General features: G+C 32.9%; 2 protein-coding genes and 1 pseudogene across 3 annotated transcripts; 2 read left to right on the top strand and 1 right to left on the bottom strand.

Annotated features, from left to right (window-relative positions):
- Positions 1-5023: 5023 nt before the first annotated feature.
- LOC117129049 lies at positions 5024-5132 on the bottom strand (annotated as a pseudogene).
- A 494-nt stretch (positions 5133-5626) lies between these two features.
- LOC103833785 (ethylene-responsive transcription factor 1B) lies at positions 5627-6518 on the top strand. Its single transcript, XM_009109848.2, has one exon. The coding sequence runs from the start codon at positions 5693-5695 to the stop codon at positions 6323-6325; it is 633 nt and encodes a 210-aa protein (XP_009108096.1). The 5' UTR covers positions 5627-5692; the 3' UTR covers positions 6326-6518.
- A 4126-nt stretch (positions 6519-10644) lies between these two features.
- Positions 10645-18042, top strand: LOC103836070. 2 transcript variants are annotated; one of them, XM_033279251.1, is made up of 6 exons: positions 10645-14196; positions 14266-14699; positions 14772-14883; positions 14959-15116; positions 15184-15304; positions 15398-18042. In XM_033279251.1, the coding sequence occupies exons 2-6, from the start codon at positions 14638-14640 to the stop codon at positions 15731-15733; spliced, it is 789 nt and encodes a 262-aa protein (XP_033135142.1). In that variant the 5' UTR covers positions 10645-14196; positions 14266-14637; the 3' UTR covers positions 15734-18042. The 2 variants fall into 2 exon arrangements, with proteins under 2 accessions (XP_033135142.1, XP_033135137.1); XM_033279246.1 differs by having other exon boundaries at positions 10645-14699.
- The last annotated feature ends 4572 nt before the right edge of the window (positions 18043-22614 follow it).

Genomic DNA, 22614 nt, shown 5'->3' with positions numbered 1-22614 from the left:
ATTTGGTCATTTGGCTAATTCACCCTTTTTTTTAACCTCTAAACTGTAAATTATAAAGACAATATATGTAATAATATCAGAAGGTTTTGTATCCCGGTGGTCCTCCTTCTCATAGACGACACAAAGGTCGCATGTCTGATTCTCTACCAGTGTGGTTGATATTATGACTTTCAAAAAATAAAATTAAGAGGTTTTCTTCGATTTAGAGTATTTTTGCGATGTGATCTACTTACTATAAAAAGTTTACCCAAAACTGTTTATAGTACCAAAAAAAATATGTACTGCACACAAACAAAATATTTTCATGTTCCAAATGTTCTCACTTCCATGCATGTGTTCTTCTTCTCCATCATTATTATGTTTATATAAATTACTCAGAAAAAAAATCAAAATAAAATTCTAAAACAAAGAAAATATTTATTGAGGGATTACAAACTTGATCATTTTTCAAATTCATCTTTATATGGTACCCATTTTTATAAATATTTTAAGCTATTGGTGAAAGAAATTAGATTAACCTTCATAAATTATTAATAAATATTTATAATTATTTATAGAATTTTATATATCAAATTTCACTTCCTAAATACTAAACTTAAACAATAATTACTAAATTCTAAACTCAGATGTTAGGGTATTTTTAATTCGATGTATTTTTTTTAAAATAGTATCTATTTTATTTTATTTTAAGTAATTTCTTATTTTTATCAAAAAGATAATCTGAAAATACGTGATATGACTTAAAATATATAAAATACGGCTATATAAGATATACATAATATGACCACGTACCATGAACGTGTAGCTATCGCCTTACGCCTAACACCTTAGTCAAAATGAATGTTTACTGGACTCCGTTTTCTTTCGTTTTTGATTTGACTAATAGACTTTTTTATATTTGCCTATTTCTCAGCTTTATAAGGTTACATAATCCCTTTTGCCTTTCGCTAAGACGTTCTTAATTACTTTAATTTAAGAAGACTGGAAATTTATATTCTAAATAGTCTAATACATAAGAACATATTTAGTGGTGAGTTATCGGGGGAAAATGGTCTATTCCCCTATGGACTAATTGTTTCCGGTTTTTTCACACACGGACTTTGAAGATATGCCAAAAACCACATGAACAACGCGAAAATAGCTTATTCCCCTATGAACTAGTTTTTTCTGACTTTTACATATATGAACTTTTACATCATGCCAAAAAGCACATGAACAACTCTATTTTTAGAATTACATACACAAACTATCTATTTTAAACTAATTTCCCTAAAACCATAAACGGTGTTATTTAAACGTTAACTTGGTTTATGACATGTAGAGAGCCGGTTTAATTTAGGTTGATAAAAAATACTATGTCGTTTTGTTCTTCTTTCCTTTTTTGTCAATTGCTCTTTTTCTTCAAAGATTGTTTTACTCTTCTTCATGTTGGGGATACTGCATGATTTTATAGTTTCTTGTGGCAATACATGGAGATTGGTAAGTTAGTAATTGTTGCTTTTCTTTCTTTATGCATCATGTAAAATGTTTTATCCTTCTGCAGGATAATAAATTTTATCCATGGATTTCTCGACGTCTAGAGAACGCTCGACCGAAGTTGTTGCTTTTCTTTCTTTATGCATCATGTAAAACGTTTTATCCTTCTGCAGGATAATAAATTTTATCCTTCTGCAGGATAATAAATTTTATCCATGACGTCCGGAGAATGCTCGACCGAAGAAATGAGTAACTAACAAGTAAGATTTTGTTCCTCAACTTGCTTTATTAACGGGCATTTTCAGAGAATATAAAGTATTTCGAAAAAGAATAGCAGTTGACAAAAAAAAAAGAAAAAGAATAAAATGACGTAGTATTTTTTTATCAATCCAAATTAAACCGGTTCTCCACCTATCATAAACCTAGTTAACATTTAAATAACATTGTTTATGGTTTTAGAGGAATTAGTTTAAAATTCATATTTTGTGCATGTAATTAAAAAAATAGAGTTATTTGTGTGTTTTTTGACATGGTTTAAAAATTTGTGTGCGAAAAAACCAAGAAAAACTAATGTATAGAGAAATAAACCACTTTCTCTTTGTTCATGTGGTTTTTGACATAGCTTAAAAGTTCGTGTGTGAAAAAGCCGGGAACGATTAGTCGATAGGGGAATAGGCCATTTTCCCGAGTTATCGGCACTCCAACCACTTCCAATTAGATTTATGACTATATATACTAATAATTATACATATGTACATAAAAGTGTTTCAATCATTATGAATGTGTCAGTTACACAAAAAACCATAATGAATTGTAAAATTTAGAGCTTCCAATGTAAACAAAATGTAAAAAGTTGAGCGAAAACAACTTTTTGGCAAGTTTCCTTTGAAGTAATGAAATTCTGATATAATCACATACATGGTTTCCTCTGACAAGTTTCCTCTGATAGGTTTATTATTGATATCTAAGTGATAATTGGATTGGTCTTAACCTTCTGTATATTGTTTAAGTTCTTTGAATTCCCGTGGTATGTTTTATCTCTAATAAAGTGTTTAGCAGAGGATATGAATCATAAATAATTTTTGGTATCGTTTTCCGTAGGTCAGTATCAAAAAGTTGTTTTCAACGTTTATGTGCATATACGAAGTATGCAAAAAAAAGAAAAGAAGTAAGTATATTTACGAAGTCTAATGATAAAGCCAAAAGAGTCACATTTGAACACGTGCGGGTTATCAAATAAATCAGTTCGTGGCTTGCTTTTTTCCTTCAAAGGTTCAAATTAAAATGCATAAAAGTTATACAAAGATCTTTCTTAAGGTCATATTGTAACGTCACGACCGCTCTTCTAGTGGACTTTTACGTAGGCTCCGAATGGTAACAGGATTTAGCGGTGCGGGACAAGCGGTTTGACTGCAGTGCAGTTCTGACAGTTATAAAAATGTATAGATATATAGTATATGCAAAAAATTTTGTTACTGTTAACTGTAGTGCAGTGCGGGACGGATATTACCATTCGGAGTCGTATTCTCAATCGGCACATGGATCTCACGATTTGACTGATTATCGGCCAGTTATTTTTTTCAAGTTAGAAAGATTTGTAACTTTTTTTGCAAACGATTTTAAGTTAAAGATTTGTTAATATGCTATCACTATATGATTTTTCTCATGCTTTATTTTCACTCTTGTAGTAGCACGAATCACTTTTTGATTGAACATTTATTACTTCACTACTCTAGTTCAAATACACTTAGTTCTGAATTTCTTTTTGGATACATGGTCAAAAAATAAGTTATTTTATTGATATAAATAACCAAATAAATTATATAAACCATTCAAAATATGCTATTATATATCATAACTGAGATGTTACAATATTTATGTTGCGCACGAAGATTGTCAACCATGTTAGTATGAGTAAACACATGACTCCGTATTCGTGTGGATTCGGTTCTAGTACCACTTGTAATACCTCGGCCATCTCTACTAATAGGCTTCAACATCCATTTACTCGGTTTATGGATTTCATTATCTTTTTAGGTTCGAAAAACTTATTTACTGACCTAACAATCACTACATGATTTTTCTATGTTTTATCTTCACTCATCCGGTATCTTGAATCACTTCCGATAAATGACATAAGTCAAACATCTTTCTACTATTTCAGTTTAAATACGGCTAACTCAAATTTCTTTTGGATGTATGATTTAAAAATAAATGTATTTTAATAATATAAATAGTAAAATAAATTCTTCAACTCTTTTAATATACAGTAACATATACTGCAAATTAGTAATTCAGTATTGATTTCCACTAATAATTAATAATGATTAGACACAAAAACTAGGAAAAATGAAAAAAAAAATAAGATGATACATGCAAGTATCTTTTTTACGTCTGAGAAAGACGTTGAATGCAAAAAAAGCCAAATAATCTTTTAAACATGAGATGGCTCGAAGTTATTGTTGTTTGGGGTTCTAGGGGGCATGTATCTTGACTCCTTCCAAGCAACCATTTTCTTTTCTTTTACCTTGCTTTTGGCCATAAGTGCGAAAGCGAAAAGAATGAATAAAATATAGCCTCTTAAGATTAATGGATAATGATTTGATTTCTGTAATCATAATTGCAACGCCAACCCAATAAAATTGTTTAGTTGAGTATTGATCCAGCAGTTTTCTTGGATTTTGGCTTAACCATTTTCACATCGATCTTGTTATTTTATATGAGGGGATGTGAAATTCCACGTTAGTAATTTAGATAAGATATGTGGACTCTACTTCATCGTGTTACTCATTACGTTTGCTAAATATGGATGCAAAAGTGCAAAAAAAATCCATGAATCATGTGATGATGTATTTGACGAAATGATACACCTATCCTAAAATGCTCATTCATTTACATATACCAAAGACTTTTGCCTAAAATGAATAGTATATCTATATATACATATAAGTTATATTAAACAATCTAATATACATAAAAATCTTATATAACTAAGACAACAAGAACCAAATATATCAAGCAATCATGTAGCTCAGCCGCATAGGGCACAGCTCAACCCAAGTTCGAACATTGATTTTAGTTTTAGGGAGGGACACTTAAATGAAGAATGGTAGTTTATCCGTTTTATTTATGGTCTACGATTTTTAGATAGTCTAAAATGAAAAGGAGAAACCGCATATATATTAGCTTTAAGAATATAATTTTTTTTTTGAACTTAGCTTTAAGAATATAATTCCATTCATCAAAACTGATCTTTAGCATGGTTTGGCGAATATTTGCTTATCACACACAATTTTCTGTAGTTAACCTGTATAAAAGTTTTAACCCTCAAATTTAGGGTTGGTCATGGTTAAAACTAGTGCTTCATGCATCAAAATTATATAAAAATATATAAAGCATGAAAAACTTGTAGTATAATGGGTTAAAGAGGAAACACTATTTTACATATTTTACTCGTTTAATTATAAAGGACTGGGCGAAACTAAAATTAATTAAAAAATTTGTATAAATTATTTAGTCTTTAATCCACATTTATTTCAGATCTGGTAAATATTTTATATAGCTAATTCTTTATTTGTATGTTGCATCATTGCGCAAAGGTCATAATAATCTTCTCAGTTTCGTCTTAATTTTACCAAATTTCTTTGAAATAAGACGCATTAACTTACCAAGGAGAAGATACGTGCAAAATGTCTTTGTTCGAACCTTCGACGAAGCAACATAGTTTTTCATCTGAATGTAATCAAAATACTCTTTACCCTTTATTACATGACATCACACTTTACTAAGAGCACCCCCATTAGTGAACTTATGGGGGGTTCACACACATTCCCAAAAAAAAAAAATTAAAATAAGGAATAGTGATGAACCTGTCTCTCTCCACCCTTTCCCAGTGAACCTGGTTCATCACTGTAGTGCGGGCCCCACGGCACGTGGCGGCCCGCGACTGGTCCGAAAAAATATTTTTTTTTTTTTTTTTTTAAAAACAAAAATCAATTAAAAAATGTTTTGTGAACCCCTTTCATGGGGTTCACTAATGGGGATGCTCTAAGACAGTAATAAATCATGTCTCTTTTGGACATTTAATACGCTTGCAAACTTTTCTCTCCCTATATATAGACATCGTCAAGCCACTAACGATCCTAACTGAAAACAGAGTAGTGTGGAAAGAAAGAAAACAGAGTATCCCCTTGAATATCCCACTCTCGTTTTCTATATGGATCCATATTTTGTTCAGTCACCGTTCTCCGCCTTCTCGCCGGAATATTCTCCCGAATCTTTCTCCTCCTCATCGTCCAACAACTACTCTCTCCCGTTCAACGAGAACGACTCGGAAGAAATGCTTCTCTACGGACTAATCGAGCAGTCCACACAGCAAAACGTTCCGGTCAAAACAGAGGAAGAGACCGGAACATCAAGAAAGCCAGAGAAGTCGTACAGAGGCGTAAGACGACGGCCATGGGGGAAGTTCGCGGCGGAGATAAGAGACTCAACCCGAAACGGTATTAGGGTTTGGCTCGGAACGTTTGAAAGCGCCGAAGAAGCGGCTCTTGCTTATGACCAAGCGGCTTTTTCCATGAGAGGCTCGTCGGCGATATTAAATTTTCCGGCGGAGAGAGTTAAAGAGTCGCTTTCGGAGATTATGTACAGCTACGAGGATGGGTGTTCACCGGTGGTGGCGTTGAAGAGGAAACACTCGATGAGAAGGAGAATGACCAATAGGAAGACGAAAGACACTGACTTTGATCACAGCTCCGTGAAGTTAGATAATGTAGTTGTGTTTGAGGATTTGGGAGAACAGTATCTTGAGGAGCTTTTGGGTTCTTCTGAAAACAGTGGGGCCTGGTGAAGATTTTTTTTCTGTATAATTTGTGTTTATAGGGTCCTTAAGCTTTTCGATGTTTCTAAATTTAGCCCCCAATATTTGTTTTTCATTTTTATTGTTTTTTTTTTGGCAATCCGCCAATATTTTTATTTGTGACAGTCTAATATTTGATATATTGAGAAAACATCGAAACCAACTCGTACTTATTTTTGTGATACTTGACCTCTCTAAATTTTCTCGTTACTGCAAAGTATTTATCCTCAAGTAGTGAGTCAAACTCTTAACTTGTAGTATTGTTTATAATGAATACTAATACACATTAGTTATTTAGAATATATACATAAATTTTGATTTTAGATTTGGAGAAGTTATACGAATTACGAGCCTATTAGACTATTGTTATGAGCATTTAGGAGCGAACTACATGCATGTATAATAAAGTACTATGTTTTGTAACCATGAGAGACCTAAATCTACTAATAAATGATATTTTAAAGTATTTGATTTAAATAGACACCAACTGAAAAAGATGGTCAGGTGTTCTAATGAAAATCGTGACTTTACTTTCTCTGCGATTGGCTGGCAACTTCTAGAAACTTGTGGTATCGTTGCGATTATTTAATTTCTGATTGGAGGAAGTTAAGGACTATTTTATTTAATTTATTTATGGATTCTAGGTATTATCTGTGGCTAAAATTATGGAAATATTTAAATTAAATAATTTTGTTCTTTTAGTGAAAAAATCGCATGCTTCTTTGAATTAAAATATATTTTCTTATTTCGTTCTAATATAATTTAATAGTCTACGTAGAGTTTGAGAATAATATTTTGCAATGGTTTTAGAAAATAAGTAAGCCACACAATTGTTTTGGTAGCTGGGGCCACCAGAACGGTCTGTCATAACTTTTGGGTTTGCTTGCATATGGGCATTGACTGGGTAACGGAGGCGGCGGTGATATTTTCTTTCTAAAAGTATTTAATAATCGGACTATTTATTTATTTATAATATTTTATTTCACTAGGTAAAATCTTAATGCAAACCTTGGACCAACTAATTTTTTTACTATTTTTAATCACTAAATTAAAATCTTAATGCACAACTCTAAACGAGCATAAGTTAATTTTGATTACTAATGTTTATTTATTTATAATATTTTATTTCACTAGGTAAAATCTTAATGCAAACCTTGGACCAACTAATTTTTTTACTATTTTTAATCACTAAATTAAAATCTTAATGCACAACTCTAAACGAGCATAAGTTAAATTTGATTACTAATGTTAAAATAAAAAATGTTACTAAAATTTACAGGAGAAGATAAATAAATTATCATTTTCTCAAAAGCAATTAACATCATATAAGCATTATAAAGCGAATGCAAAATCTATTTCCGCACGTGTTTTTGACCGTCGGCGAACGCAGAACAAAACTGAAGACGATTATTTGTTTTAAAGATGGTTGGCCAAACGGTCAATACAGATTGTTGGACGAAATAACAAAAGCATATATTAAAAATAAATTAATGACAAATAAAATAAGCGAAAAAGCATAGCAACATGTAAATACTCTGAACTATTACTGTACATCGACTAAAATGTTGACGTGGTTTCATAGCTTATCCATTATCCACACAATGGTTAACTGAATTTGGTCTAAAAGAAACCAGCAATAACAATAGATCATACTATGCTTAAGTACTCTACAGAACACGAACTTGGTCCGATCCTTTCTATTTTACAATTAACAGTGACAACTTTATTGTATGATTTCTTACATTATTTTATACTAAAGTTCGCTTGAATTTCTAGATCGACAAATCATTACATAGGTCCTACAATAATTAAATATGTTATCCAGTATTCTTGGCTTTGACCAACTTTCAGACGTTCAATAACTTGTCATGCATTATCACATTTGACAGCACAAACTTGAGATTATTGTATCCAAGTCGAAAGAGAAGCTTTTTTTGGTAAACTGAGACTTTGAGAGACTATTTTTTATTTGAGACTTTGGGAGATTCGTTAGCATATTTATAAGGAAGTTTGTGAACATAATCAACTGTGTACATATATATATATATATTCCAATGAATGAGAATACATAAATTTGAAAACATCTGAGTGCCAAAACAAGAGCTTACAAAAACTGAGACTACAAAATTTGTTAGAAAGTCTAGAGTATGGATTTTTCTAAGGGAAACTAATAATTAAATACTAGGTTTTAACATTATTTTTTTATATAAATTATAAAATTATCATTAATATGCGCCTGACGTATATTAATAGGTTTTAACATTAATTTATTACGATAAGATATTATATGTATTTTTCAATTCTAAAAAAATAATGTATAATATTGTATTATATTATTTAAAAAATATAAAATAATACTACATAACATAAACATATTTTTTTAATTTTCTTTGTGGAAATCATTATGTTGTTTGATTGTTGTATTTGATTCACATATTTGCATAGTTATTTGTGATAGATGAATAACTATATTTTTATTATCAGTAAATAATATATATTTATTATATAATATAAGAAAAATAAAATTATTTACTTTTAAAATAAAATTATCTCATATTGGGGACTCGGTTATAGACATATCATATTCGAATGAGACATTTTTTCAGTTATCAATCTTCTTAACAGTCAAGAAATAAATCTGAATATCAAAACAATATCTCATACGATCTCTTTGTGGAATAACTGCTCTGAAGAAATTGAATTTAGGCATCAAAAAGGACTGGAAATGGATGAGCAGATGTGTTATCTAAGTCAGATTTACAAAATATTATTCATAGTTCATATATCATTTATGTCCATCCTATTTTTTTGTTCATCCTTGATTAAACATCTTGAAATAACTGATGCTAATTAATAATAAACTTTTGGCTGAAAAAAAAAATCAAATTTGTCTAATTATCGCTTAATTTGTCTAGCTGATATATATGTATTTCTCAATTCTAGAAAATAATGTATAATATTGTATTACATTATTTAAAAAATGTAAAATAAGACTACCTAACATAAATATATTTTTTAAATTATCTTTGTGGAAATCACTATGTTGTTTGATTGTTGTACTTGATTCACATATTTGCATAGATATTTGTGATAGATGAATAAATATATTTTTATTACCAGTAAATAATATATATTTATTATATAATATAAGAAAAATGAAATTATTTACTTTTTAAACAAAGTTGTCTCATGTTGGGGATTCGGTTATAGACATATTATATTCGGAAGAGACATTTTTACAGCTATCAATCTTCTTAACAGTCAAGAAACAAATCTGAATATCAAAACAATATCTCATACGATCTCTTTGTGGAATAACTGCTCTGAATAAATTGAATTTAGGCATAAAAAATGACTGGAAATGATGTGCAGATGTGTTATCTAAGTCAGCTTTACAAAGTACTACTATTTCATAGTTCATATATCATTTAAGTCCATCTTTTTTAAACATCTTGAAATAATTGATGCTAATTAATAATAAACTTTTGGCTGGCAAAAAAAAATCAAATTTGTCTAATTATCGCTTAAATATTTTATTAATATTGTCTAAGAAGCTTTCAATTGATATCATAGTTTAATTTTTATTATTTTTTTTTGTTAATTTTAGAGTTTTTTGTATTTAAGATTTTTTTTTTCATATTAAGCTTATATTTCGTTCACATAATATATATATGTCATAAAAATTACCATCAAATCGGTTTTACTTATTTATTATTTTGTTTCTTATGAAAATACACTTTTTAAATAATTTAAAATAAAATTATATATTAATTTGTTGTATTCTAACAATTTGATTTATTTAATTAATTTGCTTTGGTGGATAACTTAAAAAGTTTTCATATGAATCGGGGAAAGCAAGCTTATGTTGTTATATTATATTTATTTGTGTATATGGAATCCATATATAATGCTAGTGTAATAAAGAAAGAACATTATTTTTTTGTAACTTCAAAAAGATACATTATTACAATTTGAAATTAATCAAAATTGTATAAAATGGTAACTAAATAAATCTAATTGCTTTTTATCTTGTTTAGTTGGATTCTCATGAAAAGAAATCGATAGGTTAAAAAAATGTTTCAAAATTTGTTGTGTTATTGTTTTGTCTATAAATTACAAAATGTATTGAATTGATATATTTAATTATTGCACCCTTCAAAAATATTTTATTAAGACATTAGAGAACTATGTTTTGAGTTATTTTGTCAAAATTGTACAAAAATCTATGCTTTTTCATATTTGTCACGAAAATTTATATATTAAACTTACTTTTACAAAATTCTTAACTTTGTCACGAAAACAAAAATCTCTGTGTTTTCATATTTCTCAATGTTCTCACACTTTCAAAGAATATATTAGCTTAGTCACTTACTTATTTTTTTTTACAAAACAAAGTATCGGAGTCTTGAAAGTTGAATCCATATTATTGTAAATTTACATAAGAGTTTGTGATTACATATTTAGTGATTCTTGTATATGTGTCCAAGAAGGTTTCAATGGCTTAGTGGTATATGCTTTATATTTATGTCGTACTAACCCGGGTTCGATCCTTTCCTTTGCATTGTTTTTTCATTTTTTACGAAAAAATAAATGAGATGACGTGGCAAATTCGGACTCTCTGATTGGACAATTTTTTTATGCTTACGTGGACACCCTAAGAGGAGCTTATATCCCCTTTTTAGTATAGTATAGATGAGAATTTATGGTTAGATACCACTAGACGATCTTTTGAATGGTTTTAGCTACACCAATTGAATCTTTCATATAAACTTATTTTTATTAATCTATGTAAATAATAATTAATTGTATTTTCTTAAGACAAATAGAACCCTAAACTTCAAAGTTTGAGATATTAACAATATTTCATTAACCACTTGAAGAAATAAAATTCCACCTAAGCTTATTAGTGATAAGTCTAACTCACACCCAAAAGCTAACTAAAAAGTGAAGAATTTCTCATGCATATATATATTACCCAAAGATCACATATGTGTCCGATGTGTTGGGACATATTAATATCCCTTTTCGAGATGTGGGTAGAAAACGGTCCAACGGAAACAACTCAAGCTCATAAGCTCTGATATCATATTGATGACGAGCCTAACTCACACACATATATATTGCCCAAAGATCACATATGTGTCCGATGCGGGACATATAAATAAAGCTAATAGTTTAGCTATGGAAATATGTAAGGATCAGCGTTGCAATTTTGTAGCTAATTTTCTACTTTGGAGTTTGACATTTTAATAATCTTCGAATACATTTAACGCTTTCATAAATTTAACAACGTTATCGCTTTCTTATCAGCCCATAATTTGTCAAAAATCTAAGTCCAGTTATTACTGATAGGCCCACCCGATTTGTAATTTAAATTTAAATGGCTTGGTTTTCTTTAAGTTTGGTTATGCGTTTACATATTCATATGAAATTTTTTTCGTCCAAATGAAATCAAAGTATTAACATTTAATAATTTAAGCAACTTTTTGTAAAGTCTAAACAAAAACGGAACGTTACTCGCACCCTAAAACTGTGTACACCTGCTTTCCTTGCTCAAGTACCTCGTTGCCACACTAGAAAGAGCCGGCTTCAACAAGAAAAACCAATCGGGGCTCGATCTTAAAACTAGATCTGCCGCCATCCTAAGGTTTTAACATATCGGAGATGAGAAAAACAAATACGAGTAGCAAAAGGGAAACCAAGATAAGGAAAGAAGAAACACCGGCAGTAGTGCTGTGAACAATTAACCGATTGTCGGAGGAGAGTGGAACGCACAAAACAGAGTGTAAGGAGGAAAAAAGGTTTAGAGAGAGAGCCACTTAATCACACAAGTAATAAAATGGGCATATACTGATCAGAGAGCATGTCCACGTAGGACATTAAAATCGTCCAATAAGAAGTTGTTTATTTGACACGTCAGCTGGGCTTCCCTTTTAAAAAAAAAAAACGATCGTGAAATGATGTTGGGCCACAAAACCCATCATAATTGAGAGACGGATACACGAGATTAATCCGACTCGAGCTCACCTTCTTCAGATCTTCAAACCCTGATTCTCTGATCGATACGGAACCTTTGCTCTTCCTCTTCTTTGTTCCGTTTGATGATTTCATCCTCGAACATTACTACCTCCTCCACTTCGTCTCTCTTTAATCTCATTAATGGATTCACTTTCTTTTTCTCCTTCAGATTTTGTTTATAAAACTCTCGATCTGAGTTTTATTCTGATCAGATTTTGTTCTACAGTTTCATTACTACATCGCAATTGCAATGAGTTCCAACGGAGAAACCCGTTCGGAGAAACCAAAAGGCGTTGATCCTGACTCCTTTCCCGGACCGATTAAGCCCACCGGTACAACCTATGTCTCCTCCAGCCTCTCTAACGGCGATCCCCACTCGAAGAAAGCCAAAAGCGAAGCGTCTGTCTCATCCGGTCTGACCAAACCCAGCGGAAAGGCCGGTGTTTCTTCCGGGCTCTCGATCGGCGTGTCTAATTCGAAGAACCCCGAATGTAAGAACCTGATCTTTTGGTTATCAAAATTATATACTCGGTCTGATTACCGAAAAATATAGAGTATGAAGCTTTGTGATCTAAAACAATGAGATGAACAAACTATATATTTTTTATTGTTGTTCGTTTTGTTATCAAATCATAGAATCCGTTTGATCACCAGAACAGTTATTGAGTCTAAAGCTTCGTGATTTAAGACACTGATATGAACAATTTTTTTTTATTATATTGATAGTTTAGTCTACAGAAAAATAAACGCATTGATGAATTCAACGCTCATATTCCTCTGCAGGTACGAAGACCAGTGTCTCTTTGGGCGTTAGAGGCAAAGCCGCTGTCTCCTCTGGCGCCAAGGGAAAAGCCATTGTCTCCGCCAAAGCTGTGGAAGTGATGTCTTTCAAGGATGTGAAATTCGGACCTCATGGATGCGAGTTGAGATTTCGGTTGATCCATTTTTGGGAAGCTCGAAATGTTGTGACGAAGATGCTTATTGGTCTCGAGATGCTTCTCATCGACCAAGAGATATAAACCGAATTCTCTTTTGCGGTTTAGTTTTAAAAAATTGTTTAGTCGAGATGCTATTAAATCGTTTTATATTTAAACTTAGTGTTCTATTCTTTGGTTCTTTTAATGAATTTGTACCAAGTTTTTGCTATTGGTAATAGAACCATAACTTTATTTCTGTTGTTGATGCATTGCGGTTTGAATATCTTTAATGTTTGTGTTTATTTTTCTAAGATTTTCTGTCTAGCTTCCTAATTTAATTTCTCTATTGTTGATAACAGGAAACTGTTATACAGGGCTTCATTCCAGCTGGGAGGATAGATACTTATCTGCCACACATGAAAGTTGGTGGAATTTACAAGCTTAACAGTTTTTACGGGTCTAATAACAAGACTTTGTATCGGGTGGCTGAACCAAGTGTCACCATCACCTTCTCATCGTCTTCTGTCCTCTCTGATCTAGAGGACAGTTCGGTTTGTTTCCCTGAGGACCGTTTCCGGTTCCATGGATATGAGGAGTTCGATGCTGCATGCGACTTGAGAGGGGATCTCTATGGTAAGCTCTCACTGTTGTATATTATAATGTTTAATCTAACTTTAGATGATGTGTTTAACTCAAACTAATATATTCAGCATTGTTTGGGTAGGATAATGTTCTGGTACATTCTTAGATATTAAGGTTTCATGGTGGGTTTATAAGATATAAAGCACTAAGTTTGATTGTTTATTTTGCAGATTATGTTGGTCACATCAAGCTCGTGAATGGGCAGGTTCTCAATGACAGTCTCGTGCTAGATGATGCCGATATAGCTTCATCCCGCCGAGTTTTGCTTCATGTTCAAACACACGAGTAAGCTAATCTGTATCTTTTTCATAATCATATATTGACACTCTTAACAAACATTTTTTGATGTTATAGTGGTCCAGTGATGAAGTTGTACCTCTGGGACAAGGTTGCCTCTGATTTTAATGGAAAATTTAAAGCATCTGGTGGAGCTGCAAGTGTTATTTTGGTCACCACCTTAAACCCGAAACGTTTTGGAGGTTCGTATCATCAGCTTTTTCCTATGTTTTAAGAAGTTACATATGATGGTCAATGGATCTTATCTGGTTAGTTAGCTTTGAGTAATAGAGCTGCATTTGAATGAATTTGGCTTATTAGCTATAAGACATTTGAAAACATTTGTGAGGAATTAAGAGATATACATAATTCTACATCTCATTTTACATTATAATTTAGCATTTGTATTATAAGATTGGATATGTTATAGGTGTCCTAACTCTCTCATCTATGACGTCATCACGGGTATTTCTGGATAGTGATGTTCAAGCAACCCGAGATTATCTCACTTGGTAAGCATTCGTGTGTTTAAATATTGTTCTTCGTTATCCCATCGTTGTCTGATGTTTGGACGTTGTCTTCAGGTTGAACTTAAACATAGCTGTTGCTAACAAAGTTGATGCGGAAGTTGTCACTAAGCATGAGACAGTGACCATAGGCAAGCTCTTCTCCTATATGAAGCAGGAAGCTGTCAAGGTAGTACATACCAATGAGTAACACACTCATTATGATATACTCAGATTCTAATATAATTATTAAAACGTTTTGCAGGTTGCTTGGTTTGAGTGCATAGCAACTGTTGGTGATGTTGTGCACGGATCAGGATGGTATTACATAGGTTGTGGTGGGGGTCACACTAAAGCAACCAAAGGACCTACCACCCTAATGTGTAAAGAATGTGGGAAGAGTGATATTGTTGGTGTTGCACAGTAAGTGGTTCAGATTTACTTATACTCATACTTCAGTGCATTAATTATAAAACTGCTCATGACACAGGTACCTAGCCAAGATATCTGTGTGTGACAATGATGATCAGGCGTGTTTTGTGCTCCTTGGTGATGCTGGTCAGGACTTGACTGGCAAGAGAGCTTCTGAGTTGGTTGATAGTTATTTCGAGGTAATTACAAACATGTATATCTTTGTTATCTGAAACTGTATTTTCTCAAAATAGTTTGATATAGATAGTGACAATCGTTTAAATATATGTTAGGCGAATGAAAATATGGGAGATGATCACTTGGTTCCGGTGCCTCAAGCTCTGATCAATACCATAGGCCAGACTCGCAAGTTCATTGTGAAGGTATCAACTCACAATTTGACTGGCAAGACCCAAAGTTTGACTGTGACAAAGGTGCTCATTCCAGAAGATCCAGAAATTGAAGGCAATGTAGAAAATGTGACTGTAACAGATGCCCAGAAAACTTTGCAGAATGAAGTTGCTGAGGATGGTCCTTCCACACGCTTTGAAGAATCTGGTGGTGAGAGGGTGAAAAGGGCTGCTGATAATGTTGAGGCAGAAGATTCAAAGCAAGCCAAATGTGGCTAGGATGTGTGTAAGTGATGGGTTTATGGTGACTAAGAGTTTATGCTTTGTTTCTTTCCAATTTAAGACTTTATCTTTGCAATATTGAACTATCTCTCTTATAAACTTTGTTGGTTAAACTTATGTTTAGTAATTTCTTTCTTATGTTTGATGATTTAGTTTGCTGGCTGTGATGCGTTTTGAATTTAATTGAAGCTTTTGGCTTTTTAGTGTGTTGTATATTGTATATAGGCTTTGCCGTATGTTATGAAATAAATCTGATTTTGTATCATTTTTAGCTATTTTACGTGTCTATGATATGGGCCGAGTATTGACTTAATGCAATGCATTGCGATCCACACATTACATTTGCTTTAAAATTATGATCTGGGCAAATGATAAGACTAATAATGGACACAACTAAATATCATTAGTTACACTTACAAGATTAATGATGTATTTTCCTTCTTATTTAAATTATAGTAGTTACTTCTTTTTAAAGGATGTAAGTTCATTTTTTTTGCAACTTAAAAGGAAAATATAGAGTGAACCTATAAACATCTATATGTGGTACATTAGTATTTCTCCACTTTGCAGAAAATTGGACTTAAAAATAGAAAGTCGGGTTTCTTGCAATCTAAGGGATTTATAGTGACAACTTGATTATTTTAACAAATAGGTTAAGACTGTTTGTTTAAAATGGACTATATACTCCGGCTGTTCCAAGACTCATTAACATCATTAACATGATAACCTTTTTCTATTCGAATTAATTAATTTTAATTTTTTGTTTTTAAAATTTATATTTAAAATTTAAAATCTTTAAATTTATAGGCAAATAAACCGCGTGTAGCGCGGTTAAACCCTAGTTTATTTTAATAGTGAACTAGGTTGGTTTAACATGTATTATCTACAAATTTGTACGGATTTATTCACTTTTTTTTGTCACGAATACACATTTATTCATTAAAAGCCAAAAATTTGTATAATTTTCTTCATACCTCTACTTTCTTACAACATGGGGCTACACAATATATGTAGGCACTAGGCAAAGGAATTAAAATTCATTTTTATCACAAATATTCGCATTCAATTCTGGTTTCAAATTGTAGAATATACTATACCATCTCTATAAGCCAATGACCCGAACGCCTAAGTAAATTGAAGTTTATTCAAAGTTAGGCAAACGTTATGTTTGTCAAATCGTAGACAACAATCACAATCACCCATCGATTTATTTGCCATCTAACGTAGAACAAAACCCCTATAATATACTATCCTTTAAGATGTGTTTTTACCACTTTATTGTAGATGATTTATATGATATATCTCATGTATATTAAAATAGAATGTTCACACACTAATTGACACGTGACAACATTATAGTCATTTAAAAATTAGAATGTTGACGTGACAGTTTCACAATCATTTAAAAATTAATGTCTTTCCACATAATTTTTCTAAACTCCAACACAGATAATATAATTTGTTCACAGACTATTTGTTTTAATAAGCTCATTTTTTAATTTCTGCATTTTTAATCTTTGTATTAATAAATTGAAGTTCTCTCTGTGCAACTAATGAATAATATCATTATTGAATTTTTTTTACAAAATCATTATAATTCACGTCAACTAAAATGCTAGAATGAAAATGCTTTTCGAAAATTGAAAGTTCCGTACCTTGCCAAACTTGACCATTGTTCAACCTTACGTACACGAATGCAACAAATAATGTTGATTGGTTATGAATTAAGGAAACTGAGGTAAAAAACACCACACACAAAATCAAAACTTTAGTTTAGCCAAATGTTACTTTTCTTTAAAAAATTTTCATATTAGACCAAGAATTAGAAATATAATCAAATTGTTAAAAAAATCAGAAATTAAGAAAGCTTTAAAAGAAAAAACAATTCGTGAAATCGATTGAAAAAAAAATTAAGGTGCCAAGTGAAGAGACCACATTATGTTCGACGCAATCCTAAACCTCTTTCACTCGATTGTATTATGTTTTTATTATATTTTCAAGAATTTTTTATAAGAAGGTACACTTTATTAGTTATAAAATACGTCAATTTTACAACATGCCCAACAATATTGACATGACGCTTAACCGTTTTTATTGGTATCCTTAAGGTATGGTCTAATGATAATGTATGTAAAATAAGCCCAAAATATTTGTTTTACATTTATTTTATTTTTCTTTATATTAATAGAAGAAAGTAAATCTAGGTAAAATATTTGGATCCAAAGAACCGAATTCTATTTGAAAGTAATACTAAACACAAACCAAAACTCATTAAATAATCAAATGAATCTAAAATTTTAATATATGGATAATAAGACCTAAATCCAATCCAAGCTGAAATATTTTGGATAGCAAAAATATCTAAATCGAATTTATATACTTAAATATATTAATTATTTTTTGGTTTATATCTATTAGATATTCAAAATACTAAAAAAATATCTATTTGTTCTCCATCAAAATAATTAAATTGAACTAATTTTTATGTAAACTTAAATATGTAGTCTTACATTATTCAAATTTTTATGTTTTGTATTTTTTTTTGGATGTTCAGGACTTAAATATATTTGGATTTTTGTTAAAATCCACTTTTATATGTTTGTTTTTTTATGAAATACCGGGTTTGCTACAATATGTAGAGCATCTTGATATGACAATATAAGGAAGTAGGTGACAGTTGTCGAATGACAGGACTTTTCATTAGCTCGGTGATCTACTTAAGTTCGCAAAGAGTCATAGCCACGGACCTATACTCAGCTTCGGCTGACAATCGTGACACAACCTGTTGCTTCTTGTCTTCCAAGAAAAAAGTGACCCTCGAGCATGATGACATAACGGGTTGAGTGATCTTCTGGTCAGTGGACAGGCGCCCCAATCTGAGTCACAATAGGCAGAGAGAGTGAGGTCGTTCTTCGCGCTTAAGAGGAAACCTTGACCTAGATCATTTTTGAGAAATCTCACTACTTTGAGAGCTGCTTCCCAATGTCTGAGGCGCAGTTTTTGAAGAAACTGAGCCAGTGTTTAAACGGCGTAGCTAAGGTCCAGTTTTGTTACCGTTAGGTAGACTAGGCATCCAATAAGTCGTCTGTACTTAGCAGGTTCAGAGTAAAACTCCTTTGTCATGAGCCAAGTTTTGATTTTGTTTCATCGGTGTATCTACCGGTTTGGACCCGAGAAGACCACATTCAGTGATGATATCGAGTGCATAATTTTTTTGTGAAAGATAAATACCATCGTTATTCCTTGAAACTTCAATGCCAAGAAAGAATTTTATGACTCCCAAATTCTTCATGTGAAACTTGCAACTGAGATACTCTTTGAAGTGAGTAATAAGAGAAGAGTCATTGTCACCGATAATGAGGTCATTAACGTAAACGAGGGCATAAATGATGGATGATCTTTTCTTGAGCGCGAACAAAGAATAGTCGGAGTAATTCTGTTAAAACTTGAAGTCTTTCAGTGCTGTAGACAACTTCGCGAACCAACATCATGGTGCCTGGCGTAGACCATTAAAAGATTTTCTTAGTTTGTAGATCTTGTTAGGAGATGATGGTGAAATCCAGGTGGGAGTTTCATATAAACTTCATCATCGAGCTCCGCGTGAAGGAACGTGTGTGATGCACGTCCATTTGAAATAGTTCCTACCCTTTAGATGGAGAGATCTCCAAAAGAATTCGAACTGAGTCATCTTGACTACATGTGCGAAGTTTCTTTGTAATCGACGACCTCCTGTTGTCGATTCCCCAATACAACAAGTCGAGCTTTGAAGCGCTCAACACTTCCATCGGCTTGATACTTGATTCGAAAGATCCATTTACATCCGATTGCTATTTTTTTCTGGAGGCAAGTCTATAACATCCCAGGTGTGGTTCTTGCCGAGTGCGTCAGCTTTAACAATACAACATTATTCCATCTAGGATCACGCATGGCTTCATTATAGCTGATTGTTTCATGTTCAACAGCTACTTTTCCGACACAAGCCTGATACACAGGAGACAAACTATGGAAAGAGACGTAGTTAGCTAAGGGATAAGGATTCTTACTTGAGGAGAATGATGCTGAGTCGGTGGGAAGAAGAATGTGATGGGAGTCTTGAACTTGGGCATCGTATGTAACATAAGGCTTGAGTAGTACATATGTCTATTTCTGTCGTCTTCCTCTACCGATTTCTGTTTTAGTGTTTGAAACGACAGATTATGAGGATGGTATAGCGTCTGTTGGAGGATCAGTCGGAGTAATAATTCCCCCTGAGGAAGATTCGAATTAAGTAGTTTGTGTTTGTTCTATTTCAGCATAAAAAATCACAGGATGAGGTAAGGTCAAAACAACTTGATCTTCCCGTTTAATGTCTGGAGAGGATTCAATGTTTGTGAACTTTTCTTCATGAAAAATTACGTTTCTTGATATGAACGTTTTTTCTGTCTGAAAATCAAACACAAGCCAGCCTTTCTTTTCAATAGGATAATCGAGGAAAATACATATGGTGCTGCGTTCATCAAATTCATCTCTGTTTCTTGTTATCTTTCAAGCAAAACAGAGAGTCCCGAAGGTCCTTACGTTTTCGTAGGAAGGAGCTTTATCATAGAACAGTTCGTAAGGAGTCTTGTAATCCAGAATTTTGTTGGGTGTTCTGTTTATTAGGTACGAAGATGCAAGAACGCTTCCGTAAAAACATATTGGAAGATTGGATTGAAACATCAAGGCACGAGCCATATTAAGGATGTGCAGGCGCTTGCGCTCTACTGGTCTGTTCTGCTGCAGTGTTTCGACACAGGATGACTGATGAATGACGTTTTGTTCAGCGAAGAATTGACGAAGATAAATGAACTCTGGTCCATTATCGCTTCTAACGATTTTGATCTTCTTGTTAAAATATGGCTGGACGGACGTAAGCAAAGAAAATTTTAACTGCCATTGGTACTTCCTTCTTTTCTAGTAAGATAATAGTACAAACCGCTCGAGAATACGATTGTCAAGAAGTAACGTGAGCTGTTTAGAGAAGGGGTTTTGTAAGGTCCCCATAGGTCGCAGTGGATGAGAGAAAAAAATTCATCAGCTTTATTATAACTTTGAGAAAAAACACCACGGGTTTGTAAAGCCCGAACACAAATGTCACAAGACTTTACGAAAGCTCTTACATTATGAGAAAATCCTCCAATATCTGATAAACTAGAAATCACAGCTGATGGATGTCCTAACGGGAATGCCATAATTCTCATGTTTGGAGCCGTCCAGCAAAACCCGCTATTATGCCAGTGTAGTGGTAGATCCCATCACGCTCTTCATCCGCACCAATTAAAGTCCCGAAGCTAGGTCCTGTATCACACAAAACGTTTTGATAAAGAACACAAAACAAGCTATGTCACGTAATAACTGAGCAACAGAGATGAAGTAATGGATAGGTGGGGGGGGGGGGGGGGGGCATAGAAAACGTTTGTGAGTGCAAGATGTTGTCCAAAGTATAAGTTGCCGTGTTTGGTTGCCCAAGTGATGATGTTGCCATTTGATAAAGATATCAGACAAGCTTGTATGGTTGAGATGTTGGTGAGAAAATTGATGTCTCCGATCATATGATGAGATGTACTAGAATCTATAATAATATCATATTTGTTATTTTTACCGTACAAGTATAACTTTTTTCTCTTACCCTGAAAGTTTTTCAATTGTGCTTTGTTTCTGGCTATTCAAGAAATTTGCCTGCGACATCCATTGATCTGCAGTGAAGTTGGGAATGCCTTGTGTTTGTGATTCAGATTCACGAGCTGTTGTTATTTGCTCGAAAACCTGAGCCACGACCACCACGTCCTCTTCCTTGTACAAGTCTATCCGATCCTCTGCCTCCATTAGATTTTCTCTTGTCAGTCCACCATTCAGAGAAATCAACGAGTTGAAAGCAAGTAGATGTGTTATGTCCTGTTCTGCCACAATGTGTACATGCCGTTGCAGGCCGTGTGAACTTTGTTGCTGATTCCTGCTCAGTAGGACGGGAGAGCGTTTGTTGTGAGTAAGTTGTTGTAGAAAGCCCAAGTGTTGGAGCTCGTTCCTCGTGTAATCGCATAGAATTCAAGTGTCGTTCCTCTTGGATTATTTGTGAATACATTATGTCTAGAGTCATGTCGGTTTTTATGCTGAGAAGATTTGATCAAGCTGTCCTTAATCGTGAGTTATCTAATCCCATAAGGAATTGATGAACTCTTACTTTCTCATGACGATTCTCATATTTTACCATTGAGTTGCATTCGGAGTTTCCACAGAAACAAGTAAAACTTTTTCTAAATTGGCTAGGTCATCCTACATGAATTTGAGTCGGCCGTAGAAAATTTAAACCGTGTCACCATCTTGTTTGCAGGCTGTTATGTCCGCAAGAAGTTGATGAATACGAGTATCGTCATTGACTGAGATGCGTCGTTGAAGACTCGCCCACATAGCTTTGGCGCTATCAACAAGAGAGATGGAAGGTTGTAGCTTTGGCTCCACACTACTGTATATCCATTCGATGATCATTGAGTTGACCATGTCCCAGTTTTCTGCATCTTGGGAATCGCTAGATGGTCATTTTAGAGTTCCATCAATGAACCCTAATTTTCATTTGGTACGAAGTGAGTTGGTCATTTACTTCGCCCATCTTTCATAGTTTGCACCATTGAGGAGGATCGGCGTCTACACCAATTTGTTTGTGGCTGCAACGATAGATTGTTCACCGCTCATGATTCCTTATCGAAATCAAGCAAAAATAGAGAAAAATTAAGTGAAAAAATGATTTCAAGAGTCAAGAATAGGTTCTGATACCATATCAAAAATTCCTAGCTATGAATTGGGTGGTAACAACTTGGGTTAAATTATAAAAACAACAACTTGGATTCATCGCATAGGAAAAA

Source organism: Brassica rapa, chromosome A01 (genome assembly GCF_000309985.2).
Source record: "Brassica rapa cultivar Chiifu-401-42 chromosome A01, CAAS_Brap_v3.01, whole genome shotgun sequence".
In the NCBI taxonomy this organism is placed as follows: domain Eukaryota; kingdom Viridiplantae; phylum Streptophyta; class Magnoliopsida; order Brassicales; family Brassicaceae; genus Brassica; species Brassica rapa.
Note: the sequence above shows the minus strand (reverse complement) of the source record. Positions and strands in the feature narration are given on the sequence as shown.

Coding starts and splice junctions, on each gene's coding strand:
- LOC103833785 (XM_009109848.2), top strand. CDS start 5,693: ATGGATCCATATTTTGTTCAGTCACCGTTCTCCGCCTTCTCGCCGGAA.
- LOC103836070 (XM_033279251.1), top strand. CDS start 14,638: ATGACGTCATCACGGGTATTTCTGGATAGTGATGTTCAAGCAACCCGA. Junction 14,884..14,958: donor TGAAGCAGGAAGCTGTCAAG/GTAGTACATACC, acceptor AACGTTTTGCAG/GTTGCTTGGTTTGAGTGCAT. Junction 15,305..15,397: donor TGGTTGATAGTTATTTCGAG/GTAATTACAAAC, acceptor AATATATGTTAG/GCGAATGAAAATATGGGAGA.